This window comes from Salmo trutta, chromosome 32 (genome assembly GCF_901001165.1).
Source record: "Salmo trutta chromosome 32, fSalTru1.1, whole genome shotgun sequence".
Taxonomy (NCBI): Eukaryota; Metazoa; Chordata; class Actinopteri; order Salmoniformes; family Salmonidae; genus Salmo; species Salmo trutta.
In genome coordinates, this window is record NC_042988.1 from 1,757,707 (window position 1) to 1,779,097 (window position 21,391).

The window sequence follows — 21,391 nt, forward strand, 5'->3', positions numbered from 1 at the left end:
TTAAACTCAGTTTTTCACAATTCCTGACATTTAATCCTAGTAACAATTCCCTGTCTTAGGTCAGTTAGGATCACCACTTTATTTTAAGAATGTGAATTGTCAGCATAATAGTAGATAATTATTTATTTCAGCTTTTATTTCTTTCATCACATTCCCAGTGAGTCAGAAGTTTACATGCACTCAATTAGTATTTGGTAGCATTGCCTTTCAATTGTTTAATTTGGGTGAAATGTTTAAGGTGGCCATCCACAAGCTTCCCACAATAAGTTGGGTGAATTTTGGCACATTCCTCCTTGACAGTCCTGGTGTAACTGAGTCCGGTTTGTAGGCCTCCTTGCTCGCACACACTTTTTCAGTTCTGCCCACAGATTTTCTATGGGATTGAGGTCAGGGCTTTGTGATGGCCACTCCAATACCTTGACTTTGTTGTCCTTAAGCCATTTTGCCACAACTTTGGAAGTATGCTTGGGGTCATTGTCCATTTGGAAGACCCATTTGCAACCAAGCTTTAACTTCCTGACTGATGTCTTGAGATGTTGCTTTAATATATCCACATAATTTTCCTCCCTCATGATGTCATCTATTTTGTGAAGTGCACCATCCCCTCCTGCAGCACAGCACCCCCACAACATGATGCTGCCACCCCCGTGCTTCACGGCTGGGATGATGTTCATCGGCTTGCAAGCCTCCCCCTTTTTCCTCCAAACATAACGATGGTCATTATGGCCAGACCAGAGGACATTTCTCCAAAAAGTATGGTCTTTGTCCCCATGTGCAGTTGCAAACCGTAGTCTGGCTTTTTTATGGTGGTTTTGGAGCAGTGGCTTCTTCCTTGCTGAGAGGCCTTTCAGGTTATGTCGATATAGGACTCGTTTTACTGTGGATATAGATATTTTTGTACCCGTTTCCTCCAGCATCTTCACAAGGTCCTTTGCTGCTGTTCTGGGATTGATTTGCACTTTCACACCAAAGTACGTTCATCTCTAGGAGACAGAACACGTCTCTTTCCTGAGCGGTATGACGGCTGTGTGGTCCCATGGTGTTTATACTTGCATACCATTGTATGTACAGATGAACGTGTGGTACCTTCAGGCATTTGGACATTGCTTCCAAGGATGAACCAGACTTGTGGAGGGCAATTCTTTTTTGAGGTCTTGGCTGATTATCTTTTGGTATTCCCGTGATGTCAAGCAAAGAGGCATGAAGGTAGGCATTGAAATACACCCACAGGTACACCTCCAATTAGGCTAATTGACATCATTTGAGTTATCAGAAGTTTATAAAGCCATGACATTTTCTGGAATTTCCCAAGCTGTTTAAAGGCACAATCAACTTAGTGTATGTAAGCTTCTGACCCACTGGAATTGTGATACAGTGAATTATAAGTGAAATAAGCTGTCTGTAAACAACTGGAATTGTGATACAGTGAATTACAAGTGAAATAATCTGTCTGTAAACAATTGTTGAAAAAATGACTTGTGTCATGCACGAAGTAGATGTCCTAACCGACTTGCCAAAACTATAGTTTGTTAACAAGACATTTGTGGAGTGGTTGGAAAACGAGTTTTAATTACTCTAACCTAAGTGTATGTAAACTTCCGACTTCAACTGTACATGCATACATACACAAAAATGTCTGTGGATACCCCTGCTATTTAATGGATTCGGCTATTTCAGCCACACCCATTGCTGACAGGTGTATGCAATCAAAAATCTCCATAGACAAACATTGGCAGTAGAATGGCTTTACTGCAGAGTTCAGTGACTTTCAACGTGGCACCGTCATAGGATGCTACCTTTTCCAACTAGACAGTTCATCAATTTTCTGCCCTGCTAGAGCTACCCTGGTCAACTAAGTGCTGTTATTGTGAAGTGGGAATGTCAAATGGCAAAACGGCTCAGCCGCGAAGTGGTAGGCCACACAAGCATACAGAATGGGACTGCCAAGTGCTGAAGCGCGTAGTGCGTAAAAATTGTCTATCCTCGGTTGAAACACTCACTCCGAGTTCCAAACTGCCTCTGGAAGCAACAACCGCACAAGAACTGTTTGTTTGGAGCTTCATGAAATGGGTTTCCAAGGCCAATCAGCCGCACACAAGCCTAAAATTACCATGTGCAATGCCATGCGTCGGCTGGAGCGGTGTAAAGCTTGTTGCCATTGAACTCTGGCGCAGTGGAAATGCGTTCTCTGCAGTGGTGAATCAGGGATGATGCCAGGAGAACACTACCTGCCCAAATGCATAGTGCCAACTGTAGTTTGGTGGAGGAGGAATAAGGGTCTGGGGCTGTTTTTCATGGTTCTAGGAAGGCGCCTTAGTTCCAGTGAAGGGAAATATTAACGCTACAGCATACAATGACATTCTAGACGATTCTGTGCTTCCAACTTTGTGGCTACAATTTGGGGAAGACCGTTTCCTGTTTCACCATGACAATGCTCCCATGCAAAAAGCGAGGTCATTACAGAAATGGTTTGTCGAGATCGGCGTGAAAGAACTTGACTGGCCTGCACAGAGCCCTGACCTCAACCCCATCGAACACCTTTGGGATGAATTGGAACGCCGACTCCGAGCCAGGCCTTACAGCCCAACATCAGTTCCCAACATTGTGATGAAATCCTGCATGGAGCCTTCACCGTGCACTGTCACTTTAAGAGCACATCAGCAGTAAGGAAGGAGGAAATAAAGACAGCTCTTCCGGCTCTCTGGGAGGTAGCTCTTGGTTGGCGCTGCAGTTTGATTGTGTGTGCAATGCTGCAGAAGTCTTGTTTATTTTCAGCGTGTTTAGTTTGTAAAGTCTTTAACTCAATCATCGTTGTGACCGCTCTAGGTCGTGGTTGTTATCGTTTGGAACCGCACCGGTTATGGATTAGTAGCAACATTGTTGCTAAGCTTTGACATACGAATCATCAGACAGACAGTACAACTGCAAGTCTGAAGTCAACAGCTAAGATCTTTTGCTCTCTCTCTTTCCCTCCCCTCTATCGTTCCAGTGCTTTACACTGCAGCAGACGTTCTATTTTTTCCCATGCGCTTCCCGTTGATGTTCATTGTCACTGGACTATTATTGCCTTGCCAGAAGTATTTGGGTTGACATTTTTAGTTAAAAGGGAGGTTGCTTGCAAGTCTGTGTGGTGTTATTTGAACTGTATTGAAGTGGTGTGTTACTAATAACATGTGGCTGAGAAGATTTTGGACATTTTAAGGCCTTTGTTTTGTCTGTGAACACACCCACATTCATACCCTCTGCACTTTGAGGTAATACAGATTATTGCAAATCCTCAAATGTTGATGACTGGGTTCTTTCTTGTGAATTGTTTCTATGAAGTTGCCGTTCAATTGCTCTGCCATTGTTATTATTGTATGAGGTATTATTGGTGGGGTTACCCCTGTGCTGTGACATGGGTTTTCTATGGTGTGTCTTAGCCAGTGAAGAGTAAAGATATCTGGAAAACAGGCTACACACTAGGCAGTCTCTTCTGCCGATTGTGTGTGGGTCTGGTAGTGGTACTCTCTCTGTCCTTTTCCTTTTGGCAGGATTAATACCTGCCTGGCGCCCGAACAAAATCATTATCTTTACCCGTCTCTAACAATACCGCTACAACCTCACAAATGCTCTTGTGGAAGAAAGTCCCCTCAGCAATGTTCCAACATATAGTGGAAAGCCTTCCCAGAAGAGTGGAGGTTATAGTCGCAAAGGGGGGACCAACTCCATATTAATGCCCATGATTTGGGAATGATATGTTTGACGAACAGGTGTTCACATACCTTGGTCATGTAGAGTATATTGCAATAAATGTGATCATACTTGGTTATTTCATTAACAAATGTGAGAAATTCTCGCACTGTGGAACCCTGTCCACCCACCAACATGGCTGATGAAATAGACCTCTTACCCGCCAATGCCAAAATGTACTCTAATTTGGCAGGTGGTGGGTGTTCAGTTTAGGCCCTGGTCATGTTTTGTTTTTCTCTCCTCTTTCACCTTTTTAGACCATCTTCTATTTTAAGGCCCACCTAGGCTGGAAATTAGCGCACTCGGACTCTTGACAATTTAATGTGGGAGGATTCTATGTTTTTCCATCCAGGTGCCATTGACTTGGCAGCCAAGTCAGCAGGCATCATTCCAGGCAGCCCCTGTCGAGAGCTGGAGGCCCCCAGACCAGACGGAAGGCCCCTCTTGACCTCTCACCCTGGAGTGGTGTATGCTGGTCCTGGTCCTCCCCAGCCACTGCTCCTCCAGCAGGCCTCCTCTGAGGTGAGTGAAACACTGAAAGAAGGGAAAGAGAAACGGTGATATGGAGAGATCTAAAAGACAATGGACCCTATCTCTACCTGGGTCGTGTTCAAAAGGCCGGACACTGTTTTAAACGAGGGAGGTGCTACAGGAACTTGTCCAATAAGAGCACAGATTTTCATATTTTTATACATTAATTCTAACCCTGTATCATTCTTTCACTAACCCTCCAGCAGGTTTCGCTGCAGAACGGCCTCCCCCTTCCGTCTCCAGGAGTAGCAGGTGACTCGCTCCTCTCCCCGCCCAGCGTGGCCTCTTTGCTGGACATCTCTCTCCCGGGACCCCCAGAGGAAGCCATGGCTCCTGGAGGGCCACAAACCCACATCAGTGACTCAATCATTGAGCTGGCCATCAACTCGGCACACTACGGTAAGTGAAGGGGGCATTGTTAGAGGTGCGTGTGCTTCCAAAAATAGGATTTTGTACTGCTTTTGTAGTGTAGCCTGAATCTGTTTACATCTCTCTCCCGTGCTGTCTCTGTCTTTCGCTCTCTCTCTCAGGTGATGAGGCATCCCTCTCTCCTGCCAAGCTGAATGGTAGTGAGTGCTCTAAGCTCCTACCCTGTACCTCAGTCAGCCCCTCCAGAGGCTGGATCCCTTCCCCCAGCCACGACCCTCAGTGGTACCCCAACGACTCCACTGACTCTTCATTTGGCTGCCTGCTATGTAAGACACACACACACACACACACACACACACACTTTTATATGTATGCACAGTTGAAGTCGAAGTTTACATACACTTAGGTTGGAGTTATTAAAACTCATTGTTCCACCACTCCACAAATTTCTTGTTAACCTGTTATGGATAGGGGGCAGTATTTTCACGGCCGGATAAAAAACGTACCCGATTTAATCTGATTATTACTCCTGCCCAGAAACTAGAATATGCATATAATTATTAGCTTTGGATAGAAAACACTCCAAAGTTTCTAAAACTGTTTGAATGGTGTCTGTGAGTATAACAGAACTCATTTGGCAGGCCAAAACCTGAGAAGATTCTGTACAGGAAGTACCCTGTCTGACCATTTCTTGGCATTCTTGATCATCTCTATCCAAAACAGGGGATCTCTGCTGTAACATGACACTTCCTACGGCTCCCATAGGCTCTCAGAAGGCGGCAAAAAGCTGAATGGTGGCTTTGCAGGCCCTGGCTGAAAAACACTAGCGCATTTTGATAGTGGTCGAACAGAGACTGGAGGCGCGTGCACGAGGCGACCCCATGTTTTTATTTTCTCTGTCTTTGAACTAAAACAGGGTTTCCCGGTCGGAATATTATCGCTTTTTTACGAGAAAAATAGCATACAAATTGATTTTAAGTTCCTCGGCGTACACATCACGGACAAACTGAAATGGTCCACCCACACAGACAGTGTGGTGAAGGTGGCGCAACAGCGTTTCCTCCAGCATCTTCACAAGGTCCTTTGCTGTTGGTCTGCACTTTTCGCACCAAAGTACATTCATCTCTAGGAGACAGAACGTGTCTTAAATCGGGTACGTTTTTTATCCAGCCGTGAAAATACTGCCCCCTAGCCATAAGAGGTTAACTTTCCACCTTCTCCACTACTGTCCCGTCGATGTGGATAGGGGGGTGCTCCCTCTGCTGTTTCCTGAAGTCCACGATCATCTCATTTGTTTTGTTGACATTGAGTGTGTGGTTGTTTTCCTGACACCACACTCCGAGGGCCCTCACCTCCTCCCTGTAGACTGTCTTCGCTGTTGGTAATCAATCCTACCACTGTAGTGTCGTCTGCAAACTTGATGATTGAGTTGGAGGCGTGCATGGCCACGCAGTCATGGGTGAACAGGGAGTACAGGAGAGAGCTGAGAACACACCCTTTTGGGGCCCCAGTGTTGAGGATCAGCAGGGGGAGATGTTGTTTCCTACCCTCACCACCTGGGGGTGGCCCGTCAAAGTCCAGGACCCAGTTGCAGAGGGCGGGGTTGAGACCCAGGGTCTCGAGCATAATGACAAGTTTGGAGGGTACTAAATGCTGAGCTGTAGTCGATGAACAGCATTCTTACATGGGTATTCCTCTTGTCCAGATGGGTTAGGGCAGTGCGATTGCGTCGTCTGGACCTATTGGGGCGGTAAGTAAATTGGAGTGGGTCTAGGGTGTCAGGTAGGGTGGAGGTGATATGGTCCTTGACTTGTCTCTCAAAGCACTTCATGATGACGGAAGTGAGTGCTACGGGGCGATAGATGTTTAGCTCAGTTACCTTAGCTTTCTTGGGAACAGGAACAATGGTGGCCCTCTTGAAGCATGTGGGAACAGCAGACTGGGATAGGGGTTGATTGAATATGTCCGTTAACACACCAGCCAGCTGGTCTGCGCATGCTCTGAGGACGCTGCTAGGGATGCCGTCTGGGCTGGCAGCCCTGCGAGGGTTAACACGTTTAAATGTTTTACTCAAGTTGGCTGCGGTGAAAAAGAATCCGCAGGTTTTGGTAGTGGGCCGTGTCGGTGGGGCTGTATTGTCCTTAAAGTGAGCGAAGAAGTTGTTTAGTTTGTCTGTGAGCAAGACATCGGGGTCCGCGACGGGGGGCTGGTTTTCTTTTTGTAGTCCGTGATTGACTGTAGACCCTGCCACATTCCTCTTGTCTGAGCCGTTGAATTGCGACTCTACATTGTCTCTATACTGACGCTTAGCTTGTTTGATTGCCTTGCGGATGGAATAGCTACACTGTTTGTATTCAGTCATGTTTCCGGTCATCTTGCCCTGATTAAAAGCAGTGGTTCGCTCTTTCAGTTTTGCGCGAATGCTGCCATCAATCCACGGTTTCTGGTTGGGGAAGGTTTTAATAGTCGCTGTTGGTACTACATCACCGATGCACTTGCTAGTAAACTCGCTCACCGAATCAGCGTATACATCAATGTTGTTCGACGCTATCCGGAACATATCCCAGTCCACATGATCGAAGCAATCTTGAAGCGTGGAATCAGATTGGTCGGACCAGCGTTGAACAGACCTGAGCATGGGCGTTTCCTGTTTTAGTGTCTGTCTATAGGCTGGGAGCAACAAAATGGAGTCGTGGTCAGATTTGCCGAAAGGAGGGCGAGGGATGGCTTTGTAGAGTCGCAGAAGTTAGAGTAACAATGATCCAGAATTTTCCCAGCCCGGGTCACGTATTCGGTGTGCTGATTAAAATTTAGGGAGCCTTGTTTTCAGATTATCCTTGTTAAAATCCCCAGCTACAATAAATGCGGCCTCAGGATATGTGGTTTCCAGTTTACATAGTCCAATGATGTTCTTTCAGGGCCGTTGAGGTGTCTGCTAATATAATCGAAGAGAATTCTCTTGGTAGATAATGCAGTCAGCATTTGATTGTAAGGAAATACTAATTGAGTTTATGTAAACTTCTGACCTACTGGGAATGTGATGAAAGAAATAAAAGCTGAAATAAATCATTCTCTCGACTATTATTATGACATTTCACATTCTTAAAATAAAGTGGTGATCCTAACTGACCAAAGACGGGGAATTTTTACTAGGATTAAATGTCAGGAATTGTGAAAAACTGAGTTTAAATGTATTTGGCTAAGGTGTATGTAAACTTCCGACTTCAACTGTATGTATGCACACACACGTACAGTATATACGCACACGCAGCCACTATCACCAGTCTCTGGCAATGATGATTTTCTAATGAACTGAACCTAATGAAGCCAATTGAAGCAGGATTACTCTGAGCCCAGAAGCATTAGCTCATCTGAGATGGTTTTGAGTTGTTCTTTCAATTTAAAGCAATTTTAACGCACTCCCCCCCCCCCCCCCCCCCCCCCCCAACAGCGAGCCTGGTGTCCCCTGATAAGGGCAGACGAAGCTCCCTGACCTCCTCCGGCCCCTCCAGTGGAACAGCCCTCCTCGGACCCAGATTTCTGGACTGCAACTCCCATGATTCCTTTCAGTCCCGTGGCCTGCCAGACGTAGCGGAGGTAAGACCACCCCAGTAGGAAGCATATTACTACATCCCTCCCTTGCACGATTTTCACCTTTTTTTTTTCTTTACAGTTTAAATCAAATGTATTTGTCACATGCGCCAAATACAACAGGTGTAGACCTTACCGTGAAATGCTTACTTACAAGCCCTTAACCAACACTGCAGTTTTAAGAAAAATATTTACTAAATAAACTAAAGTCAATGTGCAGGGATACAGGTTAGTCGAGGTAATGTGTACAGTACCAGTCAAAAGTTTGGACAACACCTACTCATTCCAGGGTTTTTCTTTATTTTTACTTTTTTCTACATTGTAGAATAATTGTGAAGACATCAAAACTATGATATAACACATATGGAATCATGTAGAAACCAAAAAAGTATTAAACAAATCAAAATATATTTCAGATTCTTGAAATAGCCACTCTTTGCCTTGATGACAGCTTAGAACTCTCTTGGCATTCTCTCAACCAGCTTCACCAGGAATACTTTTCCAACAGTCTTGAAGGAGTTCCCACATGCTGAGCACTTGTTGGCTGCTTTTCCTTCACTCTGTGTTCCAACTCATCCCAAATCATCTCAATTGCGTTGCGATCGGGTGATTGTGGTGGCCAGGTCATCTGATGCAGCACTCCATCGCTCTCCTTGCTTAAATAGTCCTTACACAGCCTGGAGGCGTTTTGCGTCAGTGTCCTGTTGAAAAACAAATGATAGTCCCACTAAGCACAAACCAGTTGGGATGGCGTATCGCTGCAGAATGCTGTGGTAGCCATGCTGGTTAAGTGTGCCTTGAATTCTAAATAAATGACCGATGGTGTCACCAGCAAAGCACCATCACACCACCACCTCCATGCTTCACAGTGGGAACCGCACATGCGGAGATCATCCGTTCACCTACTCTGCGTCTAACAAAGACACGGTGGTTGGAACCAACAATCTCAAATTTGGACTCCTCAGACCAAAGGACAGATTTCCAATGGTCTAATGTCCATTGTGTTTCTTGGCCCAAGCAAGTCTCTTCTTCTTATTGTAACAGTAGTGGTTTCTTTGCGGGAAATTAACCATGAAGGCCTGTTTAATGTGTTCTCCTCTGAATAGTTGATGTCTTACATTTATTAATATTTATTTGGACTGCAATTTCTGAGGCTGGTAACTCTCTAATGAACTTATCCTGTTCCTTTACTGTGGCGGTCCTCATGAGAGCCAGTTTCTTCATAGCGCATGATGGTTTTTGCTTCTGCACTTGAAGAAACTTTCAAAGTTCCTGAAGTTTTCCACATTGACTGACCTTTATGTCTTAAAGTAATGATGGACTGTCATTTCGCTTTGCTTATTTGAGCTGTTCTTGCCGTAATATGGACTTGATCTTTTACCAAATATGCCGATCTTCTGTACACCACCGCTACCTTGTCACAACACAACTGATTGGCTCAAACACATTAAGGAAAGAAATTCCACAAATTAACTTTTAACAAGGCGCATCTGTTAATTGAAATGCATTCCAGGTGACTACCTCATGAAGCTGATTGAGAGAATGCCAAGAGTGTGCAACGCTGTCATCACACAAAGGGTGGCTGTTTTGAAGAATCTCAAATATAAAATGTGTTTTGATTTGTTAACACTTTGGGTTATTACATGATTCCATATGTGTCATAGTTTTGATGTCTTCACTATTATTCTACAATGTAGAAAATAGTAAAAAATAAAGAAGAACCCTGGAATGAGTAGGTGTGTCCAAACCTGATACTGTACATATAGGTAGGGGTAAAGTGACAAGGTAATAGATCATAAATATAGAGTAGTGGCAACGTAAAAAAAAGTGGGGTCAATGCAAATTGTCCAGGAAACCACTTGAGTAGCTGTTCAGTAGTCTTATGGCTTGGGGGTAGAAGCTGTTAAGGAGCTTTTTGGACCTAGACTTGGTTCTCCGGTACCGCTTGCCATGCAGGAGCAGAGAGAACAGTCTGTCTAGGGTGGCTGGAGTCTGGCCATTTTTAGGGCTGTCCTCTGACACTGCCTGGTATAGAGGTCCTAGATGGCAGGAAGCTTTGCCCCAGAGATGTATTGGGCCGTACGTACTACCCTTTGTAGCGCCTTGCGGTCAGAAGCCGAGCAGTTACCATACCAGGCGGGGATGCAACCAGTCAGGATGCTCTCAATGGTGCAGCTGAATAACTTTTTGAGGATCTGAAGACCCATTTCAAATCTTTGAAGTCTCCTGAGGGGGAATAGACATTGCCGTGCTCTCTTCACAACTGTCTTGTTGTGTTTGGACTAGGGCTGGGTGATATGGTCAAAATATAGTATCGTATATGGCATTTTTCAAATTTGACGGTATTTTATATTTTGGATTTAATAAGTATGGACCCACACACACACTCTCATATTATATGAGTGTGTGTATGTAGCCCGCTAACTAGTGATTAGCATTAGTGGCTAACACAAACTAATATTGTAATTATAGAACACTTGTGGATTTATATTAAGATCAAATTGGAAACAACATTGTTACATGTGCTGCATTGACCATGCAGACTGAATGAAAGTGTCTCGTGGTCAAGCGACAACAAATGCGCTCTTTGAGTGATGGGTTGGGACTAGGTCTGTGTGGAAAGCGGCATGGAGAGAGATGACTCAAGTAGCGTTGTGAACTATACAAATGGTAATTACACACGCCGTATCACATTTAACAAACCAAACATTCAAATACCATTATAGAAGGTAAAGTAAAAACCCAAACCGGTCCGTGCATCAATAACGGCATAAAGAAAAATACGGTATACCATCCAGCCCTAGTTTGGACCATGATTGTTTTGTTGGTGATGTGGACAGAAGTTCTCAACCTGCTCCACTACAGTCCCATTGATGAGAATGGGTGCATGCTCAACCTCCTTTTCCTGTAGTCCATGATCATCTCCTTTTGTCTTGATCACTTTGAGGGAGAGGGTTTTTGCCACACTTCCAGGTCTCTGACCACCTCCCTATAGGCTGTTTCGTTGTCAGTGATCAGGCAAACTTAATGATGTTGTTGGAGTTGTGCTTGGCCACACAGTCATGGGTGAACAGGGAGTGCAGGAGGGGGCTAAGCACCACCCCTTAGGGGCCCACATGTTAAGGATCGGCATGGCAGATGTTGTTGCCTACCCTTACCATGGCCCTTCAGGAACTCCAGGATCCAGTTCCAGAGGGAGGTGTTTAGTCCCAGGGTCCTTAGCTTAGTGATGAGTTTTGAGGGCACCATTGTGTTGAACGCTGAGCTGTAGTCAATGAACAGCGTTCTCAAGTAAGTGTTCCTTTTGTCCAGGTGTGAAAGGGCAGTATTAAGTGCAATAGAGTTTGCGCCATCTGTGGATCTGTTGTAGCGGTTTGCAAATTGGAGTGGGTCTAGGGTTTTTGGTATGATGGTGTTGTGAGCCAAGACCAGCCTTTCATAGCACTTCATGGCTGCCGACATGAGTGCTATGGGTCAGTAGTAATTTAGGTAGGTTACCTTGGTGTTCTTGGGCACAGGGACTATGCTTGAAACATGTAGGTATTACAGACTCAGCCAGGGACAGGTTGAAAATGTCAGTGAAGACACTTGCCAGTTGGTCAGCGCATGCTCGGAGTACATGTCCTGGCAATCCGTCTGGCCTTGCGGCCTTGTGAATGTTGACTTGTTTAAAGGTCTTACTCGCATCGGCTACGGCGAGTGTGATCAGTCGTCCGGAACAGCTGGTGCTCTCATGCATGCTTCAGTGTTACTTGCCTCGAAGCGCGCAAGTCACTTAGCTTGTCTGGTAGGCTTGTGTCACTGGGCAGCTTGTTTAGAGTTTGAATCCATTATATTGTAGTATTGTTTGTTTTTTTGCGCAACAACAAATTCATTATTTTTTGGCATATTTATCAAAAACAAGTCACTCCCTTGTCAATACTCTGGAAGCATGTTCTTTAGTCATTCCGTGACAATCTAATATGTGGTTATCTTCATCCCTGCAGGTAGACACCCAGCTGGCCTGCATGATGAGTGAGAGCAGCGTGGATTACATCGCCCGCTTCAACGATTTGGCACAGGAGCTGGCTGTCACAGAGCCGCACCTCACACCCTCATAAATTTGAAATAATCTGGGGCAGGGTTTAGGATCTGTCTGTCACAGTTGCCCCTCCCACTCCTTCAGAAGTGCAAGGATGTAGGGGGTGGAGAGACACTCCGTCACCTATATAGTTTGTGAAAGAAAGTGCAATAACCAAGGCCATTAGCCTGAACAGAAGAAGCACTCAAATCTATCTTAGCACAGTCCAACTGGAACAGTTTTAAACTCTTTCTGATTGTTTCTAATGGGTTCTCAAATGGTTTCCTCTGGTTCTGAAGACCTGTGGACCGGTTTTAACTGGTTCTGATTAGTTTGGAACTGTTTTCAACTGATTCTGATGGGTTCGAAAACAGTTTCAGATAGTTCTGACTGATTTAAACTGGTTCTTATGGGTTCCAGCTGGCTTGTTTGTTTGGACCATTCTGTCTGTTCTGCCAAGCAAGCCATCCTTTTTTTTTCTTCTTTTTTTTTTAACACTTAAAATATGAATCCCGTTTACAAAACTCAACCTCATGTAAAGAAAAAAACAATGCCATATATGAACAAAAGACTGGGTCTGTCCTTGTCCTCTTGTCTCCCTCTTCCCTCTGAGAAATATCAAACCGAAGACACTTGAATGCAAAATGTAAATGTCAGACAAACTTGAAAATAACTACTGACGAACTTCTGAACTGCTGGTAGCGTGTCCTTCTCTGTCTTGTCAGTTTAATACGTCCACGTGAACTAACACCTCTTAATAATTTAATCTGTTGAAACTGAACAAGCCATATGAGTGGAACTGATATGAATTTGTATCCCAGGCCAAGCATACGTGTCCCCCTCCCTCCATATCAATGCAAAAAAGTTTGACACTTCACTTGAACATCTACTCCAACTCACCCAGCAACATATCTGTGTTAGTCTCTGTTTTTTCTTCTCAACCAAAAGCTCATTTCTGTAGCAAAATGTTTTGTAACGTTGCGCCCAACTGAATGCAACCCTTGTGTGCTTTTGTTTAACACCACACGGCACTCTATCCTATGATGCCTGGTTGATTGTCAGTCGAGGGGCGTATTTTAGAGGTTCCCAGCTGACTAAAGGATCAATCATATTATGAGGGGTTTTAGACACAGAAATAGGGTCATGCTCCAGGATGGCTAAATTGAAGATGTTGCATTGCATCAACCAATGTTTGTATCATCAACTATGCAGTCCGGCATCAGATTACTACGCTCGAGTTCCTGCCTGACTACATTGCAGCAAATGCCAGAAATGATGAAGCTTGTTTCCAGGACTGTGTCCAAAATGGCACCCTATTTCCTATATAGTGCACTGCTTTTGACCAGAGCCTATAGGGCCCAGGTCAAAAGGAGTACGCTATGTAGGGAATAGGTTGCCAATTCAGACACACCCAATGCCTAGATGTCAGCTAAGGATTTTGATGAGTAATCACATTGACACAATGTTCAAATACTAAATGTCAGATTTTTATTTTATTTTTTAACACACTAAAAGAAATGTTCAAGCTACAAATGTGGATTATGTCTAAAGACTTCTATAGCAGGTGTCTTTTAAATTGGGGCATGGAGTCCTTTCTCTTTGTGTGTAACTTTAATCTATAGCAATTCCAGTATTCACTGCGCTTTTGTAACATAATACTGTAAATTATTCTTATTTGGACTATTTATTGTAAACAGGTTGAGGAAAAAAAATGTTTGTTTTAAAATGAGCTATGTAATATTTTTGCATTGTAATTTCAGAAAAATACCATAATATATCAGCAGTAATATTGGAGAGTGTTTAATAATAAAAAATTGGGCCCATACAAAATTGGTTGTCATTAGTTACTTTAGCCACAAAGTCAGAGTTAGTGTGATATTGTGCGTATTCCGGTTTATGGTTCGCGGGCAATGACCAATCAGATGAGGTGGGGTGTGTATGCCAACCGGCTTGCTGGGGAGACGAGAGCCATGCGTTTCTTCTATCTAGTGTTCCATCAATGATTCTGTTTTTTTATTAGCTATAATAAAACCGACTGTTCTAAATGCAAAAGGGTAATCGGATGTCTTAATCAAAGTCAGCTTGCAAGCTTATCATGTTTTCCCTTACTCATAGTTACTTTTCTTAACCCAAAATAGGTTTACTTCAATATCTGTATTTTTAAAATGGCATGCAGACAAACAGATTGACACATCTTGATTTTAGATTTATTTTAGCCACAAGTAAAATGTACAGTTTCACAATCACAAATATATATTCATTATTGATTTAAGATAAACTTCAACCCTCTTACTTTATTTTACACCGAGTCATTTATTTAACTTAACGTAGCTTTTGGTATTATGTACCAGTTTCCATTTGTACAAAGGCATGGAATATGGCAAAACACTATTATAATTGGACTTACATGCCGCTTTTCTAGACACCCAAAGCTCTTTACAGTGTAAGGTGTACGGCGGAGCTCAGGTCTTCACTAGTATATACAACCTTATGTTATACGAGGGAAATTGTATTCACGTAGCTAGAGCTGATAGTGAAGACCAGAATCAACAACCTCTGCATAATCAAAACAGTTGCTTCATGAGAAGGTGTTTAGTTCAGTTAGCTATTGTTATGTGAATCTGAAAAGTACAAGTGGCCTGGCTTTGGCCCTAAGTGAGAGCAGGTCCGCCAGAGCCATGGCCCAGTGAGACAGAGGCCGATCTGCATAGTTGAAAACAGAAAAATCTGAGCCTTTTGGGTGAAACACTGGGGTAAGTGCTGTATCGAAATGTGCAATTACATACTCAATTACATACTCAATTAAAAAATTAATAGTAATTATTAGCCCATCCAGGCTCCTCAGAGGACAAAAGTTAATTCGTTTTAACTGTTTTTAGATATCAAATCTTATTGGTCACATAAACATGTATGTGTATTGGTCACGTGTGTTAATGCGAGTGTAGCAAAATGCTTATGCTTCTAGTTCCGACAGTGCAGTAATATCTAACAAGTAATCTAACAAATTCACAATGCCTACCTTATACTCCAAAATGTAAAGGGATGAATAAGAATATGTACATATAAATATATGGATGAGTGATGGCTGTGCGGCATAAGCAAGATGCAGTAGATGGTATAGAATACAGTATATACATATGAGATGAGTAATGTGGGATATGTAAACATTTAAAGTGCCGTTATTTGAAGTGACTAGTGATCCATTTATTAAAGTGGCCAGAGATTTGAGTGTTGGCAGCAGCCTTTCTGTTAGTGATGGCTGTGTGATGGCCTTGAGATAGAAGCTGTTTTTCAGTCTCGGTCCCAGCTTTGATGCACCTGTACTGACCTCGCCTTCTGGATGATAGCTGGGTGAACAGGCAGTGGCTCGGGTGGTTGTTGTCCTTGATGATCTTTTTGGCCTTCCTGTGACATCGGGTGCTGTAGATGTCCTGGAGGGCAGGTAGTTTTCCCCCGGTGATGCGTTGTGCAGACCGCACTTCCCTCTGGAGAGCCTTGCGGTTGAGGACGGTGCAGTTGCCATACCAGGCAGTGATACAGCCCGACAGGATGCTCTCGATTGTGCACCTGTAGAAGTTTGAGTGTGTTTTAGGTGACAAGCCAAATTTCTTCAGCTTCCTGAGGTTGTTTGAGGTGCTGTTGCTCCTTCTTCACCATGCTGTCTGATTATTGTTTTATACATTGTTCATACAGTATTACATACAGTATGAAATGTATGCACTCGCTCTGGATAAGAGCGTCTGCTAAATGACAAATGTACATCGTACTTTTTTTAAATGTATTACATGATTAGAATAGTTTGATATCATGACATACTCTTGCAATAAGTGCCATAGGATCTTTAGTGACCAGAGTTGGGACACTCGTTTTTAAAGACAGTCAATAAAATTGAAGATGGGACTGAGGAACATTCCATTGTTAGTTAGTACTTCAACATTTATTAAAATGAAATGTAAAGGTACATGGTATAAATGACAAAGATCTGTCTTTGAACTGACTGCCTTCTTGCTAATTTCAGCAGCATATTTCTCTTTGGCTTTTGTTTGACTTTCCTCTGGTGGCATTCATATGTCTTTGTTCCCACAACTTGAAACGGAACACATTTGAATGGGAGACTTATACTCTCCCAACTGTTTTTTTTTTTTCGTTCCAAAGGCTGTGCATCTGAAGGTCAACAGATGAGGCCTCCCGCTCTTTTCTATTCCATCAGCGTCACTCAGAGGCGTGGATATTTCACAAGCAGAATCATCAATGGCAGAAATCGCCCTGACATTATCTAGTTGCTAAAATGCTAAAAGTTGTTTATATTCAGCCTAAGTATTGCAATTCACCTAGCTTCCACATGGGTGAGACATTCTACATGTACAGTGCATTCGGAAAGTATTCAGACCCCTTCCCCTTTTCCGCATTTTGTTACATTACAGCCTTATTCAAAAATGTATTACATTGTTTTTTTTGCGCATCAATCTACACACAATACCCAATAATGACAAAGCAAAAACAGGTTTTTAGACATTTTTGAGACTCAATTTAGCTCAGGTGCATCCTGTTTCTACAACTAGACTGGAGTCCAGTTGTGCTAAATTCAATTGATTGGAAATGATTTGGAAAGGCACACACCTGTCTATACAAGGTCCCACAGTTGACAATGCATGTCAGAGCAAAAACCAAGCCATGAGGTCAAAGGAATTGTCCGTAGAGCTCCGAGACAGGATTGTGTCAAGGCACAGAGAGGTGACCAAGAACCCGATGGTCACTCTAACAGAGCTCCAGAGTTCCTCTGTGGAGATGGGAGAACCTTCCAAAAGGACTCTCAGTCCATGAGAAACAAAATTCTCTGGTCTGTGAAACCAAGATTGAACTCTTTGGCCTGAATGCCAAGCGTCACGTTCTGGAGGAAACCTTGCACCATCCCTACGGTGAATCATGGTGGTGGCAGCATCATGCTGTGGGGATGTTTTTCAGCAGCAGGGACTGGGAGACTAGTCAGAATCGAGGGATAGATGAACGGAGCAAAGAACAGAGATCCTTGATGAAAACCTGCTCCAGAGCGCTCAGGACCTCAGACTGGGGAGAAGGTTCACCTTCCAACAGGTCAAATGTCTGTATGTCCTTGAGTGGCCCGGACTTGAACCCAATCGAACATCTCTGGAGAGACCTGAAAATAGCTGTGCAGCGACGCTCCCCATCCAACTTGACAGAGTTTGAGAGGATCTGCAGAGAAGAATGGGAGAAACTCCCCAAATACAGGTGTGCCATGCTTGTAGTGTCATACCCAAGAAGACTCAAGGCTGTAATCGCTGCCAAAATTGATTCAACAAAGTGCTGCGTAAAGGGTCTGAATACTTAAGTAAATGTGATATTTCAGTTTATTTGTAAAAAATGTGCAAATATTTCTAAAAACCTGTTTTTTCCTTGTTGTTATGGGGTGTTGTGTGTAGATTGAGAGAGGAAAAAAACAATTCAATCAATTTTAGAGGAGAATGGTGATGCTGGAGAGACCGATGAGTAATAGGAAAGTCTAGTGCGGGGTGAGTTGGACTAGCACCCCACCACAGTCCTCTGCAAGGGGGCAACCCCAAGCAAACCAAAAGGAACCATACCCCCAGGGCCTTCCGAGAGGTGTTTACTTGGACGGGTAACACTAACGACAAGGCTTGCAGAAAGTGGAACAAGATGCCACTGCATAAAACTGTAGGAACATTAAGACTACAAATCCACCAAACGAAGGCGAAGTGCCGACCTGAGCCAACAAAGCAGCAGCGTACAGACTTGGTATCTGGTGAGACGCAGGAGGTTTCCAGCCAGGAAACGCACCACTGTGCTGAAGGCCTCTCCGCAACTGAAAAACTTGGAGGCTGCCACGCCTTTAAAGGAGGAGAAAGTCAGAGACCCCCAGAGGATGTGGAACCCAGAGCAAGGAATGTCAAGTGGCCACAGATTAACAACAAAGCAGCCTGGCAACAGCTGGATGATGACATGGACAACATCCTAGAAACAACACTGGTGGGAAATGTGGAAAAGAAAAAAGCTTGTGCCCGCGGTGAGCAGTGAAATATTTGACAATGAAGAGGCCAAGAGAGCAACAGGCAACAATCAACCCAACAGACAGAACGTGGTTTTAAGGCTTCGCAAAGAACTGCAGTCACTCATGAAGTGCTTCAAAGCGCTACAGGAACTGCAGGACACAGAGTAACCCTGAAGTCACTCCAGAATGCGGAAAGGGCAAGAACAAGGAGACGGGAGACAGCAAAGGAGAGGGCCAAGTTTATCTCCAACCCCTTCCACTCAATTTAATTTACACTGGAAGGGGAGAGATCTGGCAATCTTCAGGCAACTAAGGTGGAGATAGAAGGGTACCTACCTCAAAGAAACACACTCCGACCAGGGAAGGAACTAACCTTTTTGGACCGTGCTTGAGAATTTCACCAATCAACCAACCTGAGTTCCAACATGGAGGGATGTCGTGGTGAAGAAGGCCAGAGCAAGATCGGTACCTGGTCCAAATGGATTTCCATACAAGGTCTACAAAATGTGCCCTAAACTCCTATGCAGGCTATCGAAGCTGACCAGAATGTTTGGAGGAAGGGAGAGATACCAACATGCTGGCAGAGGGCTGAAGGAATTTTTGTCCCCAAAGAAAATAACTCTTCCAACATGACCCAGTTCCACACCATATTCATACTCAGCATGGAAGAACAATCTTATCCATCCTTGCAAGAAGACACCACCTAAATGAGAAACAACTACACTGACTCATCTGTCCAGAAGGGAGACATACCAGGATTCCATGGGTGTATTGATCACGCAAGAGCCATCAAACATTTGATAAGGGAGGCCAAGATCAATGGCAGTGATGTCACGGTTATCTGGCTGGACTTAGCCAACACATATGGCTTCCTTCCCCACTCCCTGATCTTCGAAGACCTGAAGCTCTACCACATTCCCAAAAACACCCAAAGGCTGATCAGCAGCTACTACAGCAACATCAACCTCAGGTTCTCAGACAATAACGTCACATCATGGCAAGCGCTGGAAAGGAGAATAGTCACAGAATGTACCATCACAGTGACACTATTCGTGATGGGAATTAACTTGATCATCAAATATGCTGTCAAAGTCACGAGACCCGGGAAGAATCCGACAACCACAGAATAGGGTTTATTGATGACCTCACCATCACTACCGCCGCCCATGTGCAGGCACGATGAGTCTTGTCAGCTCTGGAGGAAACGGCAGGATGGGCCAGGATGACATTCAAACCTCGCAAAACAAGAAGCCTGGTAATAAGAAAAGGCAAGGTGACCGACAGGTTCACCATGACAATGCAGAAAAAGGTAATTCCATCAATCATCAATAACCCTATCAAGTGCCTGGGAAAGTGGTACGCCAAGACCCTGAAGGACAGCTATAACATCAAGTGCCTACAGACCCGGTTGAAAGAAAGCCTCCCTGGTAAATCCAAACCCTGGATGTACCAGTACTCTGTTCTCTCCTGAATAACCTGTATGAGTTCACCTTATCAACAGCAGAGACACTAGAGAGAGCTGCACACCGACACCCTGGCAGATGGCTTGGCGTGCCCCAGCTTCTCAAGAGAGCTACAACTACCAATCTCATCACTGGCAGAAAAATTCAAAGTAGCAAAGGCCAGGCTTGTGATGACCCTCCGGGACTCCAAAGACCTGAAGATACAAGGTGCCATGATAGGAAGGAAATGGTCTGCCACCAGTGCCGTCAACCAGTCCGAGAGCAGGCTGCAGCACAGTGACATAGTGGGGAACATCTGCGAAGGAAGAGAGGGCCTTGGAACAGCACAAACCACATACTGGGCCAAAGCCAACATCACCGAAAGGAGGCACCTGGTGCAGCAGGAAGTCAGGAAAATGGGGGAGGAACAGAAAAGGGCTAAAGCAGTATGGTTGGGAGCACAGTGAGCCTGGACAAGGTAGGAGACAACAGAGAGGAGTCTTTCTTGGGGTGAGCTGTGGAGGATGAAGCCTGCCAGAATCCACTTCCAGTTAAGATCCGTCTATGACATGCTCCCACCCTCCACTAACTAACATACATAGGGTTTTTAGTGAGGCCTCTCTGTAACAAACCTGGCACATGTATTAACATCCTGTACTGTCACCCTCTCCCAAGGCCGCTACAGGGCTCCCAAGTGGCGCAGTGGTCTAAGGCACTGCATTTCAGCTAGAGGCGTCACTACAGACAACCTGGTTCAAATCCAGACTGTATCACAACCGGCCGTGATTGGTAGTCCCATAGGGCAGCGCACAATTGGCCCAGCGTCGTCTGAGTTTGGCCGGTGAAGGCCGTCATTGTAAATAAGAATTTGTTCTTAACTGACTTAAATAAAGGTTAAAAACAGATTGAGGCATGACCAAGTTGAGGTAACTGGCCGATATCCTCGAAGGAGAGGAGGAAAAAGATGACTCCCACCAACAAAGGCCACCACATCAACTTTGTCAGGCTTGGAGAACTGGGAGCAGGCAGAGCCAAGAAAGATGGCATCCTAGAACAAGCCAGGACGTGGGAGATGCGTGCTGACCTGGACAGACGGCTAAGCTTCCCCCTGACATTGTCACTACTCTCCGTCCACACATCATGATATCGGCAGTGAAGGCGAAAAAGCTGCGAGTAGAAGTGCGAAGAGGTATACCAGCGCAAGATGGAAAAGTATGCAATCATGGCAAATGAGGTGCGAGGAAAGGGTGTCTGCGTTTACCCAGTTGAAGTCGGCTGCCGCTGTGTCCGAATACCTGTACTTGCGTTCTAAATAGTAGGCATTTTGGGTATGTAAAAAAAGTTGTATATTAGCAATCAGCAAATCAAATGTATTTATAAAGCCCTTTTTACATCAGTAGTTGTCAGTGCTTATACAGAAAACCAGCCTAAAACCCTTAGAGCAAGCAATGCAGTAGTAGAAGCACAGTGCCTAGGATAACCTCCATAGAAAGGATGAAACCTAGAGAGAAATCTGGCTCTGAAGGGTTGCCAGTCCTCTTCTGGCTATGCTGGTTGGAGATTATAAGAGTACATGAACTTTAAGCCCAGATTTTTCTTCAAGATGTTCATAAATGACCACCAGGGTCAGTTGTTATA

At 44.3% G+C, this 21,391-nt stretch overlaps 1 protein-coding gene across 4 annotated transcripts in view; it reads left to right on the forward strand.

Moving 5' to 3' along the window:
• Window positions 1-14,335, forward strand: part of cramp1 (cramped chromatin regulator homolog 1) — a 49,643-nt gene extending 35,308 nt beyond the window's left edge. For 3 of the 4 annotated variants that reach the window (XM_029727012.1, XM_029727010.1, XM_029727008.1), the window contains exons 16-20: window positions 4,085-4,254; window positions 4,467-4,662; window positions 4,794-4,958; window positions 8,084-8,229; window positions 12,210-14,335. In XM_029727012.1, the coding sequence (XP_029582872.1) occupies window positions 4,085-4,254; window positions 4,467-4,662; window positions 4,794-4,958; window positions 8,084-8,229; window positions 12,210-12,323 (791 nt within the window). In that variant the 3' untranslated portion in view covers window positions 12,324-14,335. The remainder of the gene's footprint in view (window positions 1-4,084; window positions 4,255-4,466; window positions 4,663-4,793; window positions 4,959-8,083; window positions 8,230-12,209) is intronic. The other variant, XM_029727009.1, reaches the window with a different exon arrangement.
• The last annotated feature ends 7,056 nt before the right edge of the window (window positions 14,336-21,391 follow it).